We start from the raw sequence: 22,988 nt of genomic DNA on the forward strand, positions 1-22,988 counted from the left end.
GCAAGGGGAGATCGATGAGAGCAAGGTCATCCACAACTTGAGCAAACCTACGCATTGCTCCACTAAGGCTACCCTGCCTGCTCCGATCCCTTTGGGATAGAGTAACATTGAAGTCCCCCCCTATACACCAAGGCTCATCCCAAATACCCCTTATTGCACCTAATTCCTCCCATAACAACTCCCTCTCCTTTCTATTACACGGCCCATAAACACCAGTAAAAACCCAGACCACATCATTTTCAACAGTCTTCAACTTACACGATATAGAATAAATACCCACCTCCAACTCCAAAAGCTCCAGAGATCTCTTATCCCAGCAAACCAATATACCACCCGCAGAGCCTTGGGCTCCCATAGCCCCCCAATCAAGGAACCTTCCAGATCCGATGCTCCTCACCACCCCCTCAGTCATATTCTGAATTTTCGTCTCCTGAATGCAAACTAAATCCGCCCTTTGACTCCTAATCATAGCCTTTATCACTTTCCTTTTAGAGCTATCGTTAGCTCCCCGCACGTTCCAACTCACCAGTTTTAACTTCATAAATCATCTGGAGACTGGCCCCCTCTTCCTTGAACAATGCCTTTCTGCTTCCTTCCCCCATCATAGTTAATGGTACACTCAAGCCTCTTCAGCTCCCTCTCAAATTTCGAATTTTCTAATAGAGACTTGCGGTGCACTTTTTCCCTTCTTTCTCTAATTTTGACCATAAAATCCAATATTTCCTTTTCTAAGCCCACTGTAGGGAACCCCAAGAACTGGCTGAACCTTGCCAGCTCACTCTCTTCCCAACTGGCCTCCCTCCAGTCCCTAATTTCTGGAACCGTCTCTCCAACAAGGCAAAGGTCCTGTCCACAAGCTCCCAACGCACCATTATTGTCTTCCCCCATCTCCCAGCGATCCATGGGTTTCATTGCTGCAAACGTCCTTTCACCCCTTCTCCGATCCAACATTACCCTCTGGGAATCATCCAGACCCACCCCAGAACGGTCGTAACACTCCCCCAGTGGAGTCCGACCAGAAAAATAAGAATAAGAAGGGGGAGAAGGAGGAACACACACCAACGGACCATAGTAGTTAGGGGCAGTCCCATACCTCAAGGCTTCCTCCATTAAAGCTTCATCTGTCATCGAGTTCTTCACCACCCTTTGCTCCTCATTCGAAGGCCTCCACAGCCCATTCTTCACCGTTAAACACGACCAAGGCTGTTCAAGGCCCCCCTCAGAGCTTTGGCCTACCCCATTACTGAACCGAGCCCCCCTCACATGGGCCTCATCCTTATTACAGACCTGAGGCAAGCCCCGGCCTTGACTCCCCAACCCATCCCCTCCTATCAACTTCTTCTTCGCAGCCCGCCCAGCGTCAGAAGGCAGCCCAATCTGGATCAGCCCAGAATCGCAAGGCAGAGCCGAATCAGAGACTTCATGAGGCCCAACGGCCCACTGCTTCGCCAACCCACACAACTCATGGGGCCCATCCGACACCAGATCCGAGTCCGAACCCGCAGTCAGACCCATCCCCGAAGACTGGCCCCTCGTCCCATCATCAGTCTGCAACCGGACCTCGAGGCTTGAGCCTCCTACCAACCCCCTCACTCGCCCCCCCGCGCGTGCATAGCCTTCACCCCCGTCCTCGCCATCTGAGACCATAATGCCTTTGCCCTTTTCATCCCTTACCTTTCTCACAGTCGGTCTAAGTTCCCACCATAGGGAAAGCACATAACGGTGGTCCTCGGTTCGAATTTCCATTTCATTGGGGAGCCTCTCCTGCTTAATCTTCACCAAGATCCTCGCCCACTGCAGGTCTTCCAACATCTCCGTCTGGTGATCGACATCGATGAAGCCCCCGCAAGCATCCCCTATTCTCTTAAGGGTATCCCGCTCCCACATCGAGACAGGCAAACCCAGAACCCGCACCCAAGCCTCGCTCCTCTTGTTACCTTCCTGCAGACACCCACACTCGGGCCTCCATTTCTGCAAATTGAGCGGAGACCCCAGGCACGAGAAACCCCCAATTTTTAGGGCTTTCTCTGCTTCGGCCAAAATCCCAAATTCTAAAAGGGCTTTGCCCCTTTCCATTTTCGCAATTCCTAAGTTGCCCTTCAAACACCAAAGTTTTGCCAATTTTGTCCCCCAGTCTCTCAGATCTTCCCCTACCTCAAAGCTGGTGTCCCAGCTCCCCACCAAACACTGAGCCATCTTCCCCATACTCCGACTCAGATCCCTCTTACCTAGCTCCACCCTCGCCACTGCTATCGCTTTCTCCTCAGAATATACCACTGCTTCCGCGTAGGATTTCCCCATCGATGACCTCAGGGGCGTCACACCTTTTGCTTGTAGCCTCGTTTCCCTGTCGTAACACCCCAACCGGCGTAGCAACCCCGCCATTAACACCCACCCATTTTTAGAGCCATTTCCCTTCGGGATAAAGATACAAAACCTTTTATTTCCCATATCTGTAACCCCTAACCTGATAAACAACCCCCCCTTGTTTTGGCTACGCACCATAAGAAAGGACCTCCCACTATCTTTCCACTGCTTTTCCCAAATTCCGGTTCCTGCATTCCCAATACAAGCCTCCAACCCATCAATGAAGCTTCCGATGCTATTTGGACCCAACCTGACCCACGAGGAGATTCCCCCTTTCCTTTCTACAATCAACACTTGTTCCTTACCTTTCTGCTCCCGTACCTCCACATCGAACCATTTTGATTCCACTCCAAAGCCTCCTTTCTTGGCCCTGTTCCTAACCCCCACGAAGCCTTCACCTTCTTCGTCGCCCTCATGCCCATCTGGCACTCGCCGCTCCCCTCGCTCCCTTCCGTCGCTTTCGCCCTCTCTCACACTAACCCTCTCTCTCGCTCTCTCGCACATTTCTTTTTTTAAATTTTATCTGACTAGAATGTTTGCTCCCAAAGCCCATCTTATGCATGACCTTTAGTAAAAATTGACAATTGATACTATCATACGCCTTCTCAATGTCCAATTTACATATTAGACCTTTCTCTCCCCTTTTTTTCCAAGAGTCTACTACCTCATTTGCAATTAGGGAGCCGTCAAGAATCTGTCTCCCTTTGATGAAGGCATTCTGATCAGGAGAAATCACCTTTTCTATGACTTTTTTAAGCCTGTTGGTCAGCACCTTTGCCAATAATTTATACAATCCCCCAATCAAACTAATTGGCCTGTAGTCACCCAAGTCCTCCACCCCCCCTTTCTTCGGTAACAAGACCAAAAAGGTATGATTTAGGCTCTTAATGAAGGAGTTCTGATCATGGAACTCCTTGAACATATCCAAGATGTCCTCCTTGAGAATCTCCCAACATCTTTGCCAAAAGGCCACTGTAAATCCGTCCGGACCCCGGGCTTTGTCCCCATTCATCCCTTTTAAAGCTGCATAGATCTCATCCTCAGAAAATGGAATCTCAAGGGCTTCCGCTTCTGAAAGACTGATCTGCTTCAGCAAAAAAACCCCTATATCCGCCTTCCAACCCGAGTCTTCCGACAGGAGCTGCTGATATGCACTTGCAATTCCTTCCCTCACTTCTTGTTCCTCTGTAATCCTCACCCCATTTATCTTTATTTTATCCAGGGTATTGACTCTCCTACGGGCATTGGCCATGCGATGAAAGAACCCTGTGTTCCTATCCCCTTCCCTTAACCATAATTCCCTAGATAGCTGTCTCCAGTGCACTTCTTCCATCGACACCCACTTTGCATAATTCTCCTTAGCTTCCTTTTTGAGGCCTAACTCCTCCTCTGTTAAATTTCTCTCTTCTTCCGCTAAATCCCAGCTCTCCACTTGCTGAAGAGCTTCAGCTTTGTTTTTCTCCAACCTTCCAAAAACCTCCTTGTTCCAGATTTTTAAGTTTTGTTTCAATCCCTTCATCTTAGCCGCTAACCTGTAGCTCGGCCTACCTCTAACCACTATCCCTTGCCACCACCCCTCTATCAGATCTTTGAACCCCTCAGCTTTGAGCCACATATTCTCAAATTTGAAGGGGGATGGACCTCTCCTTAGCCCTCCTCCCTCAAGCAGAACCGGGAAGTGATCCGATGTTGGACAGGGCAATCTTCTTTGAAGGACCCTACTGTATTGGTCTAACCAATTGGGGGTCGCTAAAAATCTATCCAACCTAGCCCACGTTTGATTATTGAGCCCCCCACTCCAAGTCAAAGATCCCCCTTGCAATGGGACATCAGCAAGCCCTAAATTATCTATGATCTGGGCAAACCTCCTCATAGCTAAGGTAATCCTCCCATTTCTACTTCTTTCAGCTTGGTACAAAGTTGTGTTGAAGTCGCCTCCTAGACACCATGGCTCCTCCCACAATCCTCTAATTGCCCCAAGCTCCTCCCACAAGCACTCCCTATCTTCTCTGGAGAAAGGACCATAGACCCCCGGGAACACCCAGATTGCTCCATCTCCCTCATTCCTGAATCTACAGGAGATGGAAAATTGGCCCTCCTCCACCCCCAGCATCTCCAGCGATCTTTTATCCCAACAAATCAGAATACCCCCTGTCGTCCCCATAGCATTCAATACCTTCCAATCAAGAAATCTCCCCGGCCCTAGACTCCTCACCACCTCTTCAGACATAACTTACATCTTTGTCTCTTGAATACAGAACAGGTCCACCTTTTGATTTCTAATAACTGACTTGATAACTTTCCTCTTGAAACTATCATTCACTCCCCTCACATTCCAACTCAAGATTCTTAAATTCATTGGACAACTGCACTCTGTTTCCCTCTACCCTGGGTAGGGCCTTTCTTCTTAGTATCCCCCTCATAGTTAACAGAGCGCTCCAGTCTCTTAATCTACCTTTCAAACCTTGAGGTCTCCAACAGACCTTTACCAACTATCTTCTCCCTCCTTTTCCTGATTCTGCCCAAGAAACTCAGGATTTCCTTCTCTAGACCTTCCATTGAGAAGCCCAGAAATTGACTGAATTTAACCAGGCTACTCTCCTCCCAATTAATCTAATCTTCCTTCCTATCCTCTTGGGCTTCCATCTGGTCTACCGTCCACCCCGAACTTCTTCCCAAAGGGTCGACACTGTTGACCTCAATCAAGTCCCAACAGCCCTCCCTTCTCCCTATATGTTCTTCTGTACTTGGTCTTCGTGACCCACTTCCAATCAGAATTCCCTCCCTCTGCACCCCAGAATGGTCGTAACACTCCCTCTCCGAAGTCCGACCAAAACAAAAGAGATTAGAAAAGGAAGACCCTTGAGCCCTGAAACCCCCCAAGTTTACATCTAAACCATACCTCGCGGCTTCTTCCTCTAACATCCTTTCTGCCCTCGGATGGTTGAAATCCAGCTGCTGCCTTCTCCCCATTTCTTCTTCTCTGCATCTGACGAACTCTCTCTCCAAATTGTCGTCTTTAATATGACCGTTGGAGCCAGAGGGATAAGCTTTTAAAAGGAGCCCACAATCCATGGGATGGGCCTGGTCTGAGACGGCTTTCCCCTTATGAAGATGGCCCAGACCAGAGCCAGCAGCCCACCCCGAACTTCTGGGTTGCCGCGGCCCAAACTGATCCCCCTTTGAGGCTTCACTTCCTAATGACAATGAAAGCCCATGAGCCCAATTCAACTCCCGACCTGGAGCCATAGGCCCAGTCTTCGATCCGGGCCCCTGCAACAAGCCCACTTGCGCCTGGGAGCCCATTGCAGCGGAGCCCACGTCCTGCGACAGACGACCAGTCCCATCCTCTGACTGACGCTGCGCCTCGGTCCCGGCACACGCCATCTCCTCCACTCGCGCCCCAGCGCGTGTGTCATCATCACCTCTAACCTCCCCTCTTGGGCGACTCCACAGGCCACGCTTTCTCCCCTCTTCCTGCCTTAACGACGGCGCCGCCTCCCACCATAGGGTTAGAATATATGTCATTTCTTCAACCCCTATCTCCATCGAGCCAGGTATATTCTCGCTGTCCGATCTAACCAAAATCCTAGCCCACTGCAAGTCCTCCATGCTCTTCGTCTGTGGGTCGACGTCTAAAAACCCACCGCATGCATCTCCCACCCTTCTCAACACCGACGGGACCCATAGCGAAATTGGGAGCCCCAATATCCTCACCCACACTTCCTTTCTTGCCTCACCTTCTTCCAAACAACCCGATCTTGGGTTCCACTGCTCCAAGTCCAACTGAACTCCTCCCACCGCCTTATTACCAGAGCGAAGAACCCACCTTGCTTCTTCCGCTAATTCTAATTCCAGTAATACTCGCCCTTTTCCCATACTTGCCATCCCCATCTTGCCTTTCAATCCCCAGGCCTTTGCCATTTCCCAACCCAAGTTTTCCAGATCTTCCCCTTTTGCATTGCTAGGGCTCCAACTTCCAATCAGGCAATGTTCCAGCCTACTGAGATTTCTACTTAATTCCTCCCGTTCCACCTCCACTCGAATGTTATTGGACCCCTTATTCCACCAACCCTTCACCGTGTCCGCAAACGACCTTCCCTTCACCATATCTGGACGCAACCTTCCCAGTGCCTTCACCTCTTCTTGTTGTTCCTTTTTGTCAGTACTAATATCCAACTGCCGAAGAGCCTCTACCATCGCCGTCCATCCCCCCTTGTCCCCTTTGCCCTTCGGGATACATATACTGTATCTCTTCAACTCCAAATCGACGACCCCCAATCGCAAAAAACAACCCGCCCTGTTAGTAACACGTACCAGGGAGAAACTTCTCCCCTTCTCCTTCCAGCCCTTTTCCCAACTTCCTTCCTTCACATCCTCGATGCACTGATGTAGGCCTTCCATGAACAGCCCTACGCTATTCAACCCCATTCGCACCCAAGACGACACCCCTTTCTTGCTTTCCGTTAAGATTACTAGGGTTTTTCCTCCCCTCTCCACCATTTCCAGCACAAATGTCTTGGACTCCACCCCAAAACTGCTCGTCTTCCTTTTCCTCCTATTCTCCGCGCGACGAACATTCTCACCGCTGGCAGCCTCTCTCTCTCTCTCGCTCACAGCCTCTCTCGCTCTCTCGCTCATCTTCATTCCTTCTCTGTGTTGGAACTTTTAGAAGAATAAATGTTTGAAACAGGCAAACTAAGAATCATGCTCAACTACACAGTAAGAGGTACTTTAACACTACAATGAACAGAGCTGTATCTCAAATCAGTCTAATTCAAAGCAAAGGGTCCATTTCCAGAGTCATCAAATTCAATTCAACTGGTTTTTTATTTTTCCCATTAGACTGGTATGTAAAACTAATGGATCAATCAGGATTTCTGCTTCTGAAAAAGAGCAAAATATATCTCCCCATCCCCTACACAGAGGAAAAAAACAATTGAAGCCCCATTTGCAATCACATATTTCATTCTAATATCATAAATAGCACTCTGAAAACCAGAGTTAAGGACATTATAAACAAAAAATCCCCCCTGTGATTACAAAAAGAATCAACATCTTATTCCTACTCAATTCTCATTTATACTCCACTAGTTTCTACTAGCATCTGAATGAATGTTTTGGAGTGGAGCATAGGTGGGGCATGAAGAGCATCCCTTTCATTTACAAGTCCCTTACTCCTTTCTTTTATGGTGAGAGTGATGTTTGTTAAACAAGCAACATTTGGTGATGGCTAGCAAGACTATGACAAAAATTAACAAGGATGAGCCCCTTAAGATTTATTCATGAAAAGAAAATGGTACAAAGAAATCCAAAATAGTAAGGGTTTAGGGAGGGAATAGAGATGTTCAAGGTTCCACTCTATGTAAAACATTTTTAAAAAGAGGTTACCTATCAAACCACAACAAAAACTAAAATAAAAATAAATAAATAAAAAATAAAAGAATAAAAAACAATGATAATATTCTTAAGTAGACTCAGTTGAGGGCATTTTGATAGTGCATGTCTAGGATTTTAGAGTCAAAGGTAGGATACTCGGTAATTTGCATCCGAATTAGAATTTGTAATATCTTCTTTTCTAGAACTTTCTTATAATAGGTTCCTATAAACTTCCTATTTTCTAAAAGTGCTTATTTGCTTTTAATTTGTCAATTGTTTCAACTGAAGGTTCTCTTTATATTTCAGTTCTATAATTTGGAAGGTTTAGAAGTCCTAGGAAAAGAATTAGAATTCTAATAGGTTACTATTATGTTAGGTTTTTCTTTTATGGTGTTGTGGAGTTTTAAAGTTCTCTAAATTCTATAAATAAAACTAATAGCAGTAAATGAGAAATAAAATGAATAATAATAATAACCCTCTCCTGGGGAGATTCCTAAAAGGTTTTAGCAAGACTCTTAAGGTTCATTGATCTTTTTCTCCTTTTTCTTTTGTTGATTTCATTTCTTTCTTTGCTGCTGAAATTTGTCAATCCCCTCCATAAATACCATGGAGTTGAAGTCCAATCCTACGTTTTGTGATCATAAGTACCTATCTTTTTTTTTATGAGAGATCATAAGTAACCTATCTTAAGGTTGTTTTAGATCACGGACCCACTTTAATGTTGAAATCTGATACTGAAAAGGCCATCGTCATCTCTCTCTCTCTTAAATATGGAAGAATCAACCCAATCCCTAGAAATCGGCCAGGGCATTGAAATGTTGGCCATTCAGCTAGAACAATCCAAAATGAGTTGGAATTTTCATGGGGACAAAGAATGGAGGTATCTTTCAATTTTGAAGCTAGAACCAACCCCGTACCTGAAATGCAGCAAATAGAAATGGAACCAATACACTGATCATGTAACCATTTTAAGAAAATAGGTTATCTTCTTTCAGATGGAAGAAAAAACAATTAGTTAGTATATAACAAAACAAAGGAAATGCAAGGAAGGATGAGCTATCCCTCAAGCCAAACAAAAAGAAGCAAACCAAGTATTAAGTGAGTCCAAAAAGCCTAAGACACCTCGCAATCACTCAAGAGGAAGGAAGGCTCCTACATAAACTCCTAATAAGGAAGCTCCTTGCTTTGGCAACCAATCTGCAGAAGATATTATCTTTCTATCCTCAATCATCAAGGGGATAGAAAGGGAGTAAAAATGAAAAGGAAAACTAATTAACCAAATCAAGTCTCATTCCTAAAAAGAAAAACCAATATACTAAGTAAAATAAAAAACCAATACACTAAGTAAAAGTTTTCATTCATCATCATCTTCAAGGCCAAAATTTAAATTATTCAAATAAACTTCCCTAATACTCGTTGCAACAAAATTATGCTTCAGCTTCAATCTTTCAGGTATGCCTTTGACAACATGGGTGCGGTGTTCTTGAATAGGACCATTGTTTCTCTTCCTTTCCATTTAGCCATCCAGTTGTAACCATAAAATCCATTCCAAGTGACTAATCTAGGAATTTTATTCTGAAAAGAAATTCTTAGAAACTACTAGAATGGTCAAAGGTTTTTATGTCCTACTAGCATATATCCTATCTATAACAAGCACATCACAAGATACATATAAGATGAGATCTATACAAGTGATAGTATCATTTTTTATGTATAAAAAAGGTATTGTTTTGCGGTGTCTTAAATTTTTTACAACTAAGCATTAGTTTTTATCATGTGTACTTTGGTGCATCCTCTTTTTAGGCGCTATTGATAGATTTTCTCTTTGCCTATCAGAAAAAAAAAAAACTAAGCATTAGTTTTATGATAGCTCCGTTCTCTGTAAAATCCACTCATAAGGATGAATTTGGCTTTGATGCACAGGAAACAAATTGAGACAATTTCATGCCTATAAAAGGGTAGAGAGTAATTTTAATAGAAAAGGAATGGTATATACATGTATAATAGTACATTTGCATGTGAGTGCATGCATGTGTGATTGAAATATGAATATAGGAAAATAAAGAAAAAGTGAACATCATACAATAAGTCAAGCGTAAATATGGATATGGAAGGACAGAGTATGTTATAATGCCAGCAAAATTTCTACTGTGGCATTTCATGAGAGCAAATTGCTTCTCCATTCTGTTACCTGGATCTGGGGGATTTTTGCTATTGCCAGCTGAGTTCGATGGCAGATTACTAGGCATTGCAGTCTGAGATTTCGTTTCCATTGTCAGCATCTTCAGTGATATCTTCCGCAGGTAGTCAGACTGAAATTTAAAAGAAAAAAATTATATATATATATATACACATCAATGAATCACAGATTAAAACCTCAACCAACATATGCGTTTTAATATTTTGAATAGACAAAAAAAAAATATATCAAATACTAAATAATGTTCCTAGATTGATGAAGAGATGAATGGTTAAGTAAATATTTTGATAGATAAAGCATACACAACAAAATTATTATCATTTTTATAAAAATGAGCCATAAAGGTAACCGGAATACACAGGATATACATAGCTTAGATGACCAGACAACAGAGAAAAAGAATCAACAGCAGAAACTTAATAGAGTAAACTACCTCATGCAGATTACCAAATTTACAAGACTTTTGCATGATGGATATACCTGGCTCGTGGCGGCTGTATAAATCTTTTCTTCAAACCTTACAGCGATTTTCCTAAGCTCATGCAGACCCTCTTGTCCAGAAACAGGAAGATGCCTCTTCAAAGTGTCCATTCTAGAGGTAAGAAATAAATAACAGGTTTAAATGGGTTACTGAAATGCAGTCACAGAGAAGTTCTTAACAATCGATTAGTAAATCACATCAGCAACACATAAACCATGTCCAGTAGATATCCAACCCAGAAACAGCATTGCATGATACTCAAATTTAGAATACACAGAAAAAGAAGCAGATAGAAAATGATAATTCAAACCTTATTTCTTAAACCCACAAACAAGAAACTTCATTCAGAATTTTCTTGAGGCTGAAAGTCTATACCAGTATATAACATTTCTACAGTTCTATGTAATTCAGAAAGATGCCTAGTTTACAGGATTTGCGGTCATCCTTTGACATTTACTGCACATTTTATCACTTTTGCTGCCTCCAGCCTCTTTCCTGTTCTTGTGTGCTTATGTGAGAACTTGCTCATCTATCAATTTTAAATGTGCCTAAAATGTTCACAAATCTTTATTATGCCTTGCCTGGCTTGAACTTTCAACCCATGAGAACCAATATTCAGTGGATTTGATAGAGCCATGTATCAATTATGCCTTGCCTCCCTACCAATTCATGAAATCCCAACATATATTCTAATTGAACCCAGGATTCAAGCAGGTTCTTCTGGACATTAATAGAAGAAACTGGTTCGGTGACTAGAAGCCAGGAACGTCTTTAAACGACCTAACAGACTAGTCTAACATAGATTACTATTGTCTTAGAATGCCTAAGCCATGACCTCAGTGAAACAGATTATTTAACAAGCCAGTCTAGGCAAAGTTCAGTGTACGATAACAAAGGATACAACTCAGTTTCCTTTTCCAACCCCGTTGACTAGCTTATCTATGGTATCTTCTGATACTAATGCAGTACTAATCCTCCTCTTTGTTCCATTGTACATGTGTTTTACATCACCCATCTAGCTGAATATGGCAAAATACACAAAAGCATGCCTCTAGACAAGCCATGTCCATACTCCTCATCCCAGGACCAACTTCAATGTCAAAGATGATGTGGCATAAACAACTTAAATGAGTTCTGTAAGCCCTAGGGAATTTGCTCCTAACAATTATAAAAGGTAAGATTATTTCATCTATTCAGAGCTTTTTCTCAATCATTTGTTCGTCTGTCAAAAATTGTTCAATTAAGGAATTTGCCCCTAACAATTATAAAAGGTAACGTTATTTCATCTATTCAGAGCTTTTTCTCAATCATTTGTTTGTCTGTCAAAAATTGTTCAATTAATTTGATGGATGGCTTATATAATCGGATAACTGAGAAGAGCTAGGCAATCATCAGGGTCCTCACTTTTATGCTACAAGCCGTCCACTTTATTTAGAATTATCACAGTTCATTTATTTGCATAAGAACCACACTACGATTGATGGCACTGCACCAGTCAACATTGATAGAGCAGCACATGCCAACTAAATATGAAGGGAGAGAATGCAAGAATGTGAAACTTCAAAAGATGCACGTGCCAACCCCAAACAAGTTTTGGTGCGAAAATTCAAAACATAGGACCCACAAAACAATATGGCAACTTATTTTTGATACATAAATTCCACTAATATATTAAAAGCCCTAAGAAAGGGCGCAACAGCGTACACACGACAAAACAAAATGGCAACTGAATCAGAATGGAAGCTGCAAATATCCATTTTAGCAAGAGCTCAAAGGAAGCTGCATTTCCCATAACCTCATCAACTATCCAGCCAATAATATCTTTAATTTCAACTATTTTATTAGGGAAAAATGAACTCTTTGGAATAAAAATAATAATTCAAAATTATCCATCTAAATCAAGTAAACCAACACACTACTTTCAAACCCTAAGCCAGGTCCAAGCCTGCTTTCAAATTTTTTTTTTTTAATTACTCAATTCTGGTCCAACTGATAGTCTCCGTTCTGTGAGCTGAGTCACCCAACTCCACAAAACAACTCTCAAGAATTCAATAAAAAACAATCCACAAAAATCATAACACACCACCAAAAATATTCTCAAAATTCACACATGCATGAACTGAAAAACACTCCCAAGACATCTCTAAAGAGGAAAAAAAAAAACAAAAATCAATATCGGTAAACAAACAACACTCACATCTTGTTGACAATCCTTTGGCGTGAATCGGGGGGCAACTGGGTCCTCCAATCGCCCCCATCCATGGCCGGCTCAGCCTGAGCAGGCCTCCAATTATTGGTATCCATCAAAATCCAACTGTCCCAAAACGAATCCACCAAACAACACACACACAGAGATCAAAAAGCTCGGCTAGCTTCAGCTCCGTCTCCTGAATTCAACCCTAGAAACACCAAAACAAAGCATAAGATTGAAGGAAACAAGACGAAGATAGACGACTGGAAATGAAAAATAGGAAGATCGAGAAGTAAACGAGATGAAAAGAGAGGGTTCGGTGGGTTGAAACCCCAAAATTTTCACCTGATTCGGAAACTCATTGCCCAGAATCTTTTTCTTTTGTTGCTTTTTGGCTCCCTACTGGTCCCGTTTAGACGCTCAAATGAACTTTTGGAAAGTCTTGGGACAAAGCGGCGATAGGTCTTACGGAGGGACGCTGCCTTGACGACACGTGGCTTTCCCCTATTGGTTGATGTGATAAAAACGTTGAAACTCTGCCACTCTTGACTGCTATCCCTGCGTGGGTGACTTGTTTTCTCACGGTCTCACCTCCTCTAATTTCTTGCCTGCTCTCTCATTTATCTTCTTTTTTTTTTTTTTTTTTTATAAGTAAATCATATTTGTATTAAAAAAAAAAAGCTATAAAGTATACAAGGGTATATAAAGCAATTAGAACCTCTCATACAAAAACAAAAAAAACCAACAAAGCCTCACCACCCCTTAATTGGAAGCTAACCACTTCAAGAAACCTATAAGGGAAAGAGACGTCTCTCCAATATACAATCTAATCCAGCTCCATAAATTACAAATAAAAAAACTCTTAAGTTTTTGAATATCTAACACTCCTCCCTAAAAGCTAGTTTATTCATTTCCTTCCAAACAATCCAAAAAATACACAACGGTATAGATTTCCATATCTTTTTCCTTTTCTTCCTCACAAAAGGGCCCCTCCAACTAGTTAAGACCTCCTTTACAGTTTCTAGAAAGACCCACTGCACACTTGATAACCCAAAGACGATATTCCATAAGACTCTGACCACTATACAGTGTATAAGAATATGATTTATAGTTTCTTCTTCACACTCACACAAAAAGCAACAATTAGGGAGTTGTCATCCTTTTTTATGAAGTCTATCAAGAGTAAGCACCTTCCCCCACGTAGCCTCCCAAGCAAAGAACGCAACCTTGGTTAGAACTTTATTCACCCAAATACAACTTGACAGAAAAGTAATGTCATTGGGATTGGCCAACAAGTTGTACGCTTCTTTGACCCTAAACTGTCCGTTTCTTCCTCCCTTCCAAAAAATTGAGTCTTCCTCCAAAGAGAGCCTGTGACCCCTTAAAACATAGAGTAAGTCCCCTACCATATCCAACTCCCAATCATTAAAATCCCTAAAAAATCTTAGATTCCAACCCCCTTGACCAAAGTTCTAATCCCACTTCTCCTCCACCGTAGCATTCCTATGGGAAGCCAAAGCAAATAGATGAGGGAAGTTTTGGGACAGTGTTGTACCAGTGCACCAAACATCAATCCAGAAACTGATTTTGGTACCCTTCCCAGCTATGAACACCATGTTATCCAAACACCAATCAGTTTCCTTCAAAATTTCCTTCCAAACCCCTACTTTGAACGCCCCATTAGCCTTCTTTGTCCTCCAACCACGACCTTCTTGCCCGTATTTCGCCATTATCACTTGTTTCCAAAGATTGTCTTTATAAAAAACAAACCTCCAAATCCATTTACCAAGCAAGCTTTGTTCAAAAGTGCTAGCTTCCTTAAGTCTAGCCCACCCTTATTCTTGTCCACACAAACCACATTTATCTTCTTTTTTATTTGAGATTTTCTACAATTTCATACGTGGATTGTGTCCAACTCTTCTAAATTTATATACCACTACTCTTTACTAAATAATTTTCATTATAAATTTACTATATATATATAATTCACAATTCATCAACATAGTTTTTACTTACACTTATTGTATGATTTTCAAATATTTTCTATTATTAGAAAAAAAAATGTTCCTAAAACTAGAGGCAAAATGGACATACTTGATCGAAATATCACGTCATCGAGAAATGTTGTATTGATAACATGTATGGATAATAAATATCATCCCCTACTTGGTTGATTAGATAAGAAATATTGGAACTTGGTCTCTTTTAGGCGTTTTTTTTATATGATTGACTCTTGTTTCTAACTTTCTTAAATAAGTGATTTTTCAAAATTTTAAAATTGTTTCCTAAAATTTGTTAAACAATTTTTTTTTTCAAAAACACTTTTTAAGCTAAAATCGCTTCCTAATATCATTGTCAAATGGACTCTTAATAAAAAAATATTTTCCTCCATTTTGTCTACTTAAAATAATTGAGTATTTGTTTAAATACGTTTTCTCTTATATAAAATCAATAGTAAAATTTTTAGAAGCTTATATTAAAAACAATAATGATTTTTAAAATTTGTTTTAAAAATAATTAAGGCATTAAAAAATATTTTACTCTATCAAATTTTTAATTTTAAAAAATAAAAACATATTAGAAATATATATATATATATATATATATATATATATATATATATATATATATATATATATAAATGGACATTCACTAATTTATTTTTGAGAGAGTACCATGAAGGAAAGAGTGTACCTAATTAGCTCAATACCAAACCATGTAGCTTTTCATCAAAAGTTGGATGAGATATATTTTTTAAAAATATATATAAAAAGGATAATGAAATTAACAAAATCATGTTTGAGAGAAGGAATGAAAATTTTCTTTTGATCTTAAAAATAAAATTAAAAAAAAACCATTTCAAAATTATTTATTAAAAAAATAAATCATTTGAAAATATTTTATAATTTTGAACTAATTGTTTTTGTTTTAGTTTTCCATTGTGGTCCTTTTGGCTTGCTATCAAATTTTTAATTTTAAAAAATAAAAACATATTAGAAATATATATATATAAATGGACATTCACTAATTTATTTTTGAGAGAGTACCATGAAGGAAAGAGTGTACCTAATTAGCTCAATACCAAACCATGTAGCTTTTCATCAAAAGTTGGATGAGATATATTTTTTAAAAATATATATAAAAAGGATAATGAAATTAACAAAATCATGTTTGAGAGAAGGAATGAAAATTTTCTTTTGATCTTAAAAATAAAATTAAAAAAAAACCATTTCAAAATTATTTATTAAAAAAATAAATCATTTGAAAATTTTATGATATCACAATGTAATTTGCTAAATATCAAAGCACCAGTGGCGAATTTCAGAGAGGGCAGAAGTCAATATTTAAATAAAAAAGAACAAAAATAGAAAGAAATAAAAAAAAAAAGGAGAGCATTTTCATGATTTCACGTGCCTTTTTTATTTAAATGAAAATTTAAAAATTATGGAATTAAAAGAAAGGAAAAGTTTTAATCAAATAAAATATTCTTTAAAAAATTTGGAGAATATCAATAAAATACTTTTTAATTAAGTTTGAACCAAATCCAAGAATAAGAAATAAAATATATATATTTTTTTATTTCTTTGTTTACTTTTGTAAGTGTTTCATCTCAAGTTTCAACTTGTTGCATATTTATTGAAAGTTTAAACAACTTTAAGGGAAAAATGTGTTTATAAAATATAAATTTTAAGTAATTATCTAAAAAATAATTAGCATTTCATATACTTTTTAATCAAAAATAATATATTTGATTATTTATGTAATATATATATATATATATATATATATATATATATATATATATATAAACTTTTCTTAATTCCATCAACGCGTTTTAAAATCGTAAGGGTCTTTTTCGATTAAAGTAGATAATATTTACATGATTGTGAGCGAGTCATTGCAAATGGTATCAAAGCTTATCACTGACTTCAGTGTTGGGGTTTGTTTGATTTCATAAAGGGTGATTGTCTATTTGGTCTTGTAATTTCATGAAATACAACAAGGATGTTTTGTCTGATGGAGTATTTATGATATTCCATATTGAATAGGGGAAATGGTTTCTGAGCTTTTATAAATATAAGTTTTTCTTAATAACATAGATGTGTTTTAAAGCTGTAAAAACCCCTTTAGGTACAGAGCGGACAATATCTACATGATTGTATGCAAGTCATTACATGAAATCTATTTTTGGTTAGGTTGGTAAAAATGTGTCATTTGGTGTTTTATAATAATTAGACATATTTAGAATGAGTTTGATAATGATTGTAAAAAGTGTTTATAGTATTTCTAATATTTAAAATATAAATTTTTTTTGAGTGTTTTTATCTTTCAAGTGTTGAAAAAGTTAGAAATGTTCCATAAAATCATTATCAAACATATTCTTAGACTTATTAGAAATTATTTTTTATTTTAATGATCAGGTAACGGTTGTAAATAAAGTCAAAGTTATAATTTTTAAAAACTAATATCTATTTTGTAAAAGTTTCATTGAACATCAATTGACTTCTTATAGAAAGTACCATTTTCTAGCTTTAATATTTTTTAAAAAAATTACCCTATGTGCTCTTTAAAACCTTAAACAACTTTGAAACTACAACAATTATTAGAGGAAGTACCATTTTTTGGCTTTCGATAAGGCTTTTTTTTTTATATATAAAAAAAAATTACATTATGAGCCCTTTTAATGAAATAAGCTAAATATATACAAAATCTTTTATTGAATACAAATTGAACCTTAAGGTTATGTTTGTTGCTAGAAAATACTAAGAAAGGAAAAAAAATACTAAGGTTGTGTTTGGTTCTTGAAAAAAAAAAAAAAGAGAAAATGCAAGGGAAATAAAATATAAAGAAAAAGTGGAAGGAACAAAAGAGGTGAAGGAAAATAAAAATTAAATAGATTGAAATCAATAAATTATTTTTATTTGCTACTTCAAGCTCATTTTACTTATTTTCACTCATCGATATAAAAATTAAATAACTTTAAAATACATAAGTTTCTAACTAGTTTTTATTATATTTGATTTGATTTTTTATTTTTCATAGAACAACCAAATACAGGAAAATCATTTTCCTTAACATTCTTTTTCTTTCCCTAGTATTTTCTGGGAACCGAACATGGTTTAAAGAAAAATAATTTTTCTCATATTTGGTTGTCCTATAAAAAAATGCTAAATAAAACAAAATATAATTAAAATTAGTTAGAAACTTATGCATTTCAAAATTATTTAATCATTATATCGATGAGTTAAAATAAATAAAATAAATTTGAATTAACAAACAAAAATAATTTATTGAGTTTTAATCTATTTTTTATTTTCCCTTACTTTTTCCTTTCTTTTACTTTTCCTTCATATTTTCTTTATGTTTTCCCTTAAATTTTTCATAAATCAAACTATTAGCTCAAGGGTTCTCCTAATTGTGTTTTGATGATAACAAACCATGATTAAATGACTAATTGGTTTGAATGATAAAGAATTTTAGGTGTTAATTTGGAAATTCATCAAAAGATCAAATGGATGTAAAATCAAGATTTTTAGAAGACATTTATTTATAAGAAATATATGTAAGATGAATGCATAGGTGCACTTAGGATTTTCATATCTTTTCATGCATCTTTAAAAACTCAGTTTATGCATTAAAATTACATTTCCATCAAAATCTGAGTTTTATCAAATGAACCTTAGGCAAATCATTTCAAAATTGACATATTAATTTACCTAAAGACCTAGTCTAAGTGTTAGAAGAGAAAATAACATAAAAAGATAGGTTTTCGGGCCAAAAATGGTGAATCGGTCAAGACACTAGTGAATTGGATGAATCGGTTAGTGTACCGGTCGACCAATTGACCATTCTCGATCGAGGTCCGATCGACATATGCAAAAAACTTTATCTTTCTTATAATAACCTTTCTTTCTTAGTTGAGGGATATGTCTTCCTGATGGAGGTCCAGTTGAGGCCTAAAAGTCACTTGTCATGCATTTAATATCCAACGACTAGTGAATTAGTCGACCCCCAACTCGACCGATCAAGGCTATCGTTTTGGCATTTTGGCTCCCAACGCTAGAAACCTATAAATTGAGAGTTCCACTTCATTTATGAGCAAGAGAACACATGTATTTATTTGTTTACCTACTTGTTCTTGCCTTAAAATTCTCATTCTTTTCTTGGTGCATTAAATCTCCATTTGCATATTCTTTAGTACACCTTTGTGATTCATCCTAGTTTTGAGTTGTATTTGAGTTAGGTTGAGAGATTTAAACTTACTATTTGAGTGTTAGAAGCTTCAAGTGAGTAGAGACTTGAAGGGATTGTGTAAGAGCTCATTGGAGCAGATCTAAGTGTAAAAGTGTTGAAAACTTGGTTGAAGCTTCAAGTTTAATGGAACCCTCACTCGATTAGGAACATAGTTTAAAATATCAATAAATATGGATATATTGGTTATTGGATTTTACGGATATATCAGAAATATCAGTGGATATTTTGACAAAAATACCAATAAGGCAAAAATTACTCAAAATTTATGGAAATGTTTAAAAAAACTAAAAAAAATATGATAAAATAAATAAGAATATACATCTTAAAGTTATTTTCTAAGTTTAATTGATATAAGTATAGTTAAAGAGAAAAATATCGATAAGGATATAATCGGTCTTAATAATTTATTATTTATCTAATCAAATTAATTCTAATTTATAAAATATTAGAACTTCATTATTATTATTATTATTATTATTATTATTATTATTATTATTATTATTATTATTTCATTTTAGTATTTTTGCATGAAATTTGTGGCATGTAGGGTAGGGAAATTTGAAATTTGAAAGGGCCTTGTGGGGTCATGAACACGCATGACCAAGAGTTGACTAACCAAAAAAAGACCAAGAGTTTACTAACCAAAAAAATCGAGAAATTTCCCAAAAAATCGACAAAAGATCCAATATATCGATCGATATTATTGAAAAACTCACCGAAATAATAGCATGATTTTTTCATCAATTTATCACCCTTTAGACAATATTTCAGCGATTTTCTTGATTTTTTGACGATATTCCTACAGATCGATAATTGATGGCCAAAATTGTTTTGGCCACCTCCATTATTCTAAATTTTGCCGAAATTTCGATGATAAAAAATGGCATTTCAAACCATGGTTAAGAGCTCAAGGAGAGTGGATGTAGGTAAGGGGTGCTGAACCACTATAAATTTTGAGTTTGCTTCCTCTAATCCTATCTATTTATATTTGTGCTTCTTTTGGTTGAATTTATGGTGTTTGAAGAAGATTTTTTAAAACTCAATTCACCCTCCCTTTTGGGTGTTTTCTCTATTAAGATTAACCTTTATTTTTTCACAAACATAAACTAAATAATTTTTGAAACCACGACAATCTTATAACTATTATATAACATATAAAATCCAAGTAGAAGCACTACCAACTATTGTTCAATCTATAAAAGTTAAGTTCATAATTCAATACTAAAAAGAGAATTCAAATTGTCTACTAACAATGTGATTCTATTGTTAAAATGAAGTCTTTAAGGGACATTATTTCCTTTGCTTGAAATGGTTTATCAAAATTGGTAAGGTTGGGACGATCCAAGATACATTAGAGTTGTGAAAGTTTATGCTAATATTATAACCTTCATTGTAATGTTTGGACTATTACTTATTTCTTATTTTTTTACTTTATTATTTGCTAAAAGTAAATTAAAAATTTATTTTAAATCATTGAATTGACATATTAAGCATCATTTATTTTAATTAATATTTATATTTTTACTCATTTTTAGCAATAAATTTATTTGTTAAATATTATACTTAAAGTATTATAAATACATAAGATAACTACAAAATATTTACTATAAAAAAATAAGTAATATATAATCATAATCGTAAAATATATTCTCATTAAACATGAGTAATCAAGTAAAAAAAGATTTGAAATTAAAAATAAGTTAATTATATTGGCTTAATAATAAAAGTTATATATATATATATATATATATATATATATATATATATATATATATATATATATATATTTATTTATTTAAATTGTAATATTAAATTATTTTACCAAATATGTTTAATGTAAGGATACTAAGACGGTATTTACTAAATCAACTTGATGACTTAATGATTTAATGACTTAATTGAAGTCATTAAATCCTCCTGTAATAGGACAATTATAGCTATCATCTTCATCATCCCTTGTTTGGGTATTCTTGTAAATGATACTCAATGTCATGCTCACATCTCAAAAATTAGCTATGCCATAATTAGTAAGCTTTTTTTTTTTACTTAAAATACCCATATATAACTTATTTTACCTTAATATCCAACCTACTATTAGTTTAATAAATTATTTTAATCATAAAAAAATTAACACTCATCATTATTTTTCTTCCAATTATATCATTCCATTCATTTTGCATTGTATTTTTTTTATTTAATAATGATTTTTTTTTTGAAGTTTTTTAAAAACTTTAAGAACTTTTGTCTTTTCTTTCAAGGTTATTTTAGATACATGGTGTAAGGACCCGCATTCAACCATGTAGATATTGTCCGCTCTAAGCCTAAAGGGTCCTCATGGCTTAAAAACACGTTTACATGATTAAAAGGAATTCATACTTATATAACGTCATAAACTTTTTCCTCTATCCGATGTGGGATGTCCCAAAAGTGATTTCTTAGTATCCCTACTCTCCATCTTGATTTCTTTACGGGACAATTGTCACTATTATCTTCATCATTTGTCGTATATCTTGATATTCTTGTAAATAATACTCAATTTTAAATTTAATTTTTAATACTTCTATTTAAAAAAATTAGCTATGCTATGATTTGTAAACTTTTTTCTTAAAATACCCACATATAATCGACTTAATCTTAATGTCCTACCCACTATTAGTTTAATAAATTATGTCAACCATTAAAACATTAACACTGATCATTCCTATTGGTACATTAGGCTATATATTTTTAAAGTTAGGCAATTCGATTTTAAACATTTTGGCTTAAGTCTTTTTTAAATAGCGTCTTACTCTCCATTGAAGATTTAAGGTTGTTGAATAATCAGCCGAGATGATACAGGTAAGTATTGACAAGTCTAAGAACGAAAAATTGGATTTAATTAAAGCATGGTATGGATAATAGGTTTTTTAAAGAGAGCTAAAATGTTTTAAAATAGGTTTAAAGAACCCCTTGAGCACTCGAGTGCTCTCTAGAGCATGCAAGTGTTAGAAAGCACTCAAATGCTCTAAGCCGCTCAATATCTTATGGAAGAATTCTAAAGAATTTTGGAACATTATTTTTCTTTTTCTTTTTTAAAGGTTTTATTTATTTTGGGTAAATTATAGATCCCATCCACTAGGTTTTTTGCATTATTTTTTTTTTTTTGATACGTAAACACAATTCATTAAAGAGGCAAAAACCTCAACGTATACAGGACGTATACCAGGCAGCAAAGGCCAAAAACAAGCAAAAACCAAAAAACAAACCACCCCTCAACTGGAAGCTATCCACTCCAGGAAATCTAACAGGGAATGCGGCTTCTCCTCCATATACAACTTAGCCCAACCCCAGATATAACAAACAAAAGAATATTTGAACCTCTGAATTGCTAAACCCCCCCCCCCCCCCCCCCCCCCTAAAAGCTAATCTATTCATTTCCTTCCAAACCATCCAAAAAATGAATAATGGAATGGAACTCCAGAATTTCTTCTTTTTTTTTCCCACAAAAGAACCTCCCCAACTATATAACACCTCCTTTACAATTTTAGGAAACACCCATTTGACCCCAACTAAGCCCAACACTAAATCCCAAAGCTCTCTAGCCACTGTACAATGAATAAGTAAGTGATCCACGCTTTCCGCATCGCAAGCACACAAAAAACACCTGTTCGGAAGCTGCCAACCTCTTTTTTGTAGCCTATCAAGAGTCAAGATCTTTCCCCAAGTCGCTTCCCACGTAAAAAACATGATTTTAGTTGGGACTCCTCCCACCCAAATCCTGTTTTTCGGAAAGTTGCCATCCATAGGCCTATCCAACCAGCTGTACGCCTCCTTCACTCTAAACTTACCGCTTCCTCCTCCCTTCCAAAAAACAGAGTCATCCTCCCAAGATATCCTAACACCTCTCAGCGCTTGGAGCAACTCCCCTACCAGCTCCACCTCCCAATCGTTGAAATCCCTTATGAAACGCAAATTCCAGCCGCCTTCCCCAACATTCTGATCCCATAAATCTTCAATCTTTGCATTTCTATCGGCTGCCAAGGTATAAAGATGCGGAAACCTTTGAGACAGCGCTAATTCCTCGCACCACACATCAGTCCAGAAGCTGATTTTATTGCCTTTCCCCACCTTGAACC

At 36.8% G+C, this 22,988-nt stretch overlaps 1 protein-coding gene across 3 annotated transcripts in view; it reads right to left on the reverse strand.

The window, feature by feature from the left end:
* The window catches only part of LOC100264243 (mediator of RNA polymerase II transcription subunit 15a), a 61,205-nt gene that overhangs the window by 27,170 nt on the left and 11,047 nt on the right, over positions 1-22,988 (reverse strand). Inside the window, exons 1-4 of one of the 3 annotated variants that reach the window (XM_059741539.1) lie at positions 12,964-13,359; positions 12,625-12,826; positions 10,427-10,538; positions 9,938-10,058 (exon numbers count right to left, since the gene is read on the reverse strand). In XM_059741539.1, the coding sequence (XP_059597522.1) occupies positions 9,938-10,058; positions 10,427-10,538; positions 12,625-12,731 (340 nt within the window). In that variant the 5' untranslated portion in view covers positions 12,732-12,826; positions 12,964-13,359. Of the gene's footprint in view, positions 1-9,937; positions 10,059-10,426; positions 10,539-12,624; positions 12,827-12,963; positions 13,360-22,988 lie in introns of those variants that run through there. The other 2 variants (XM_059741538.1, XM_059741537.1) reach the window with 2 other exon arrangements.

Source organism: Vitis vinifera, chromosome 13 (assembly GCF_030704535.1).
Source record: "Vitis vinifera cultivar Pinot Noir 40024 chromosome 13, ASM3070453v1".
NCBI lineage: Eukaryota > Viridiplantae > Streptophyta > Magnoliopsida > Vitales > Vitaceae > Vitis > Vitis vinifera.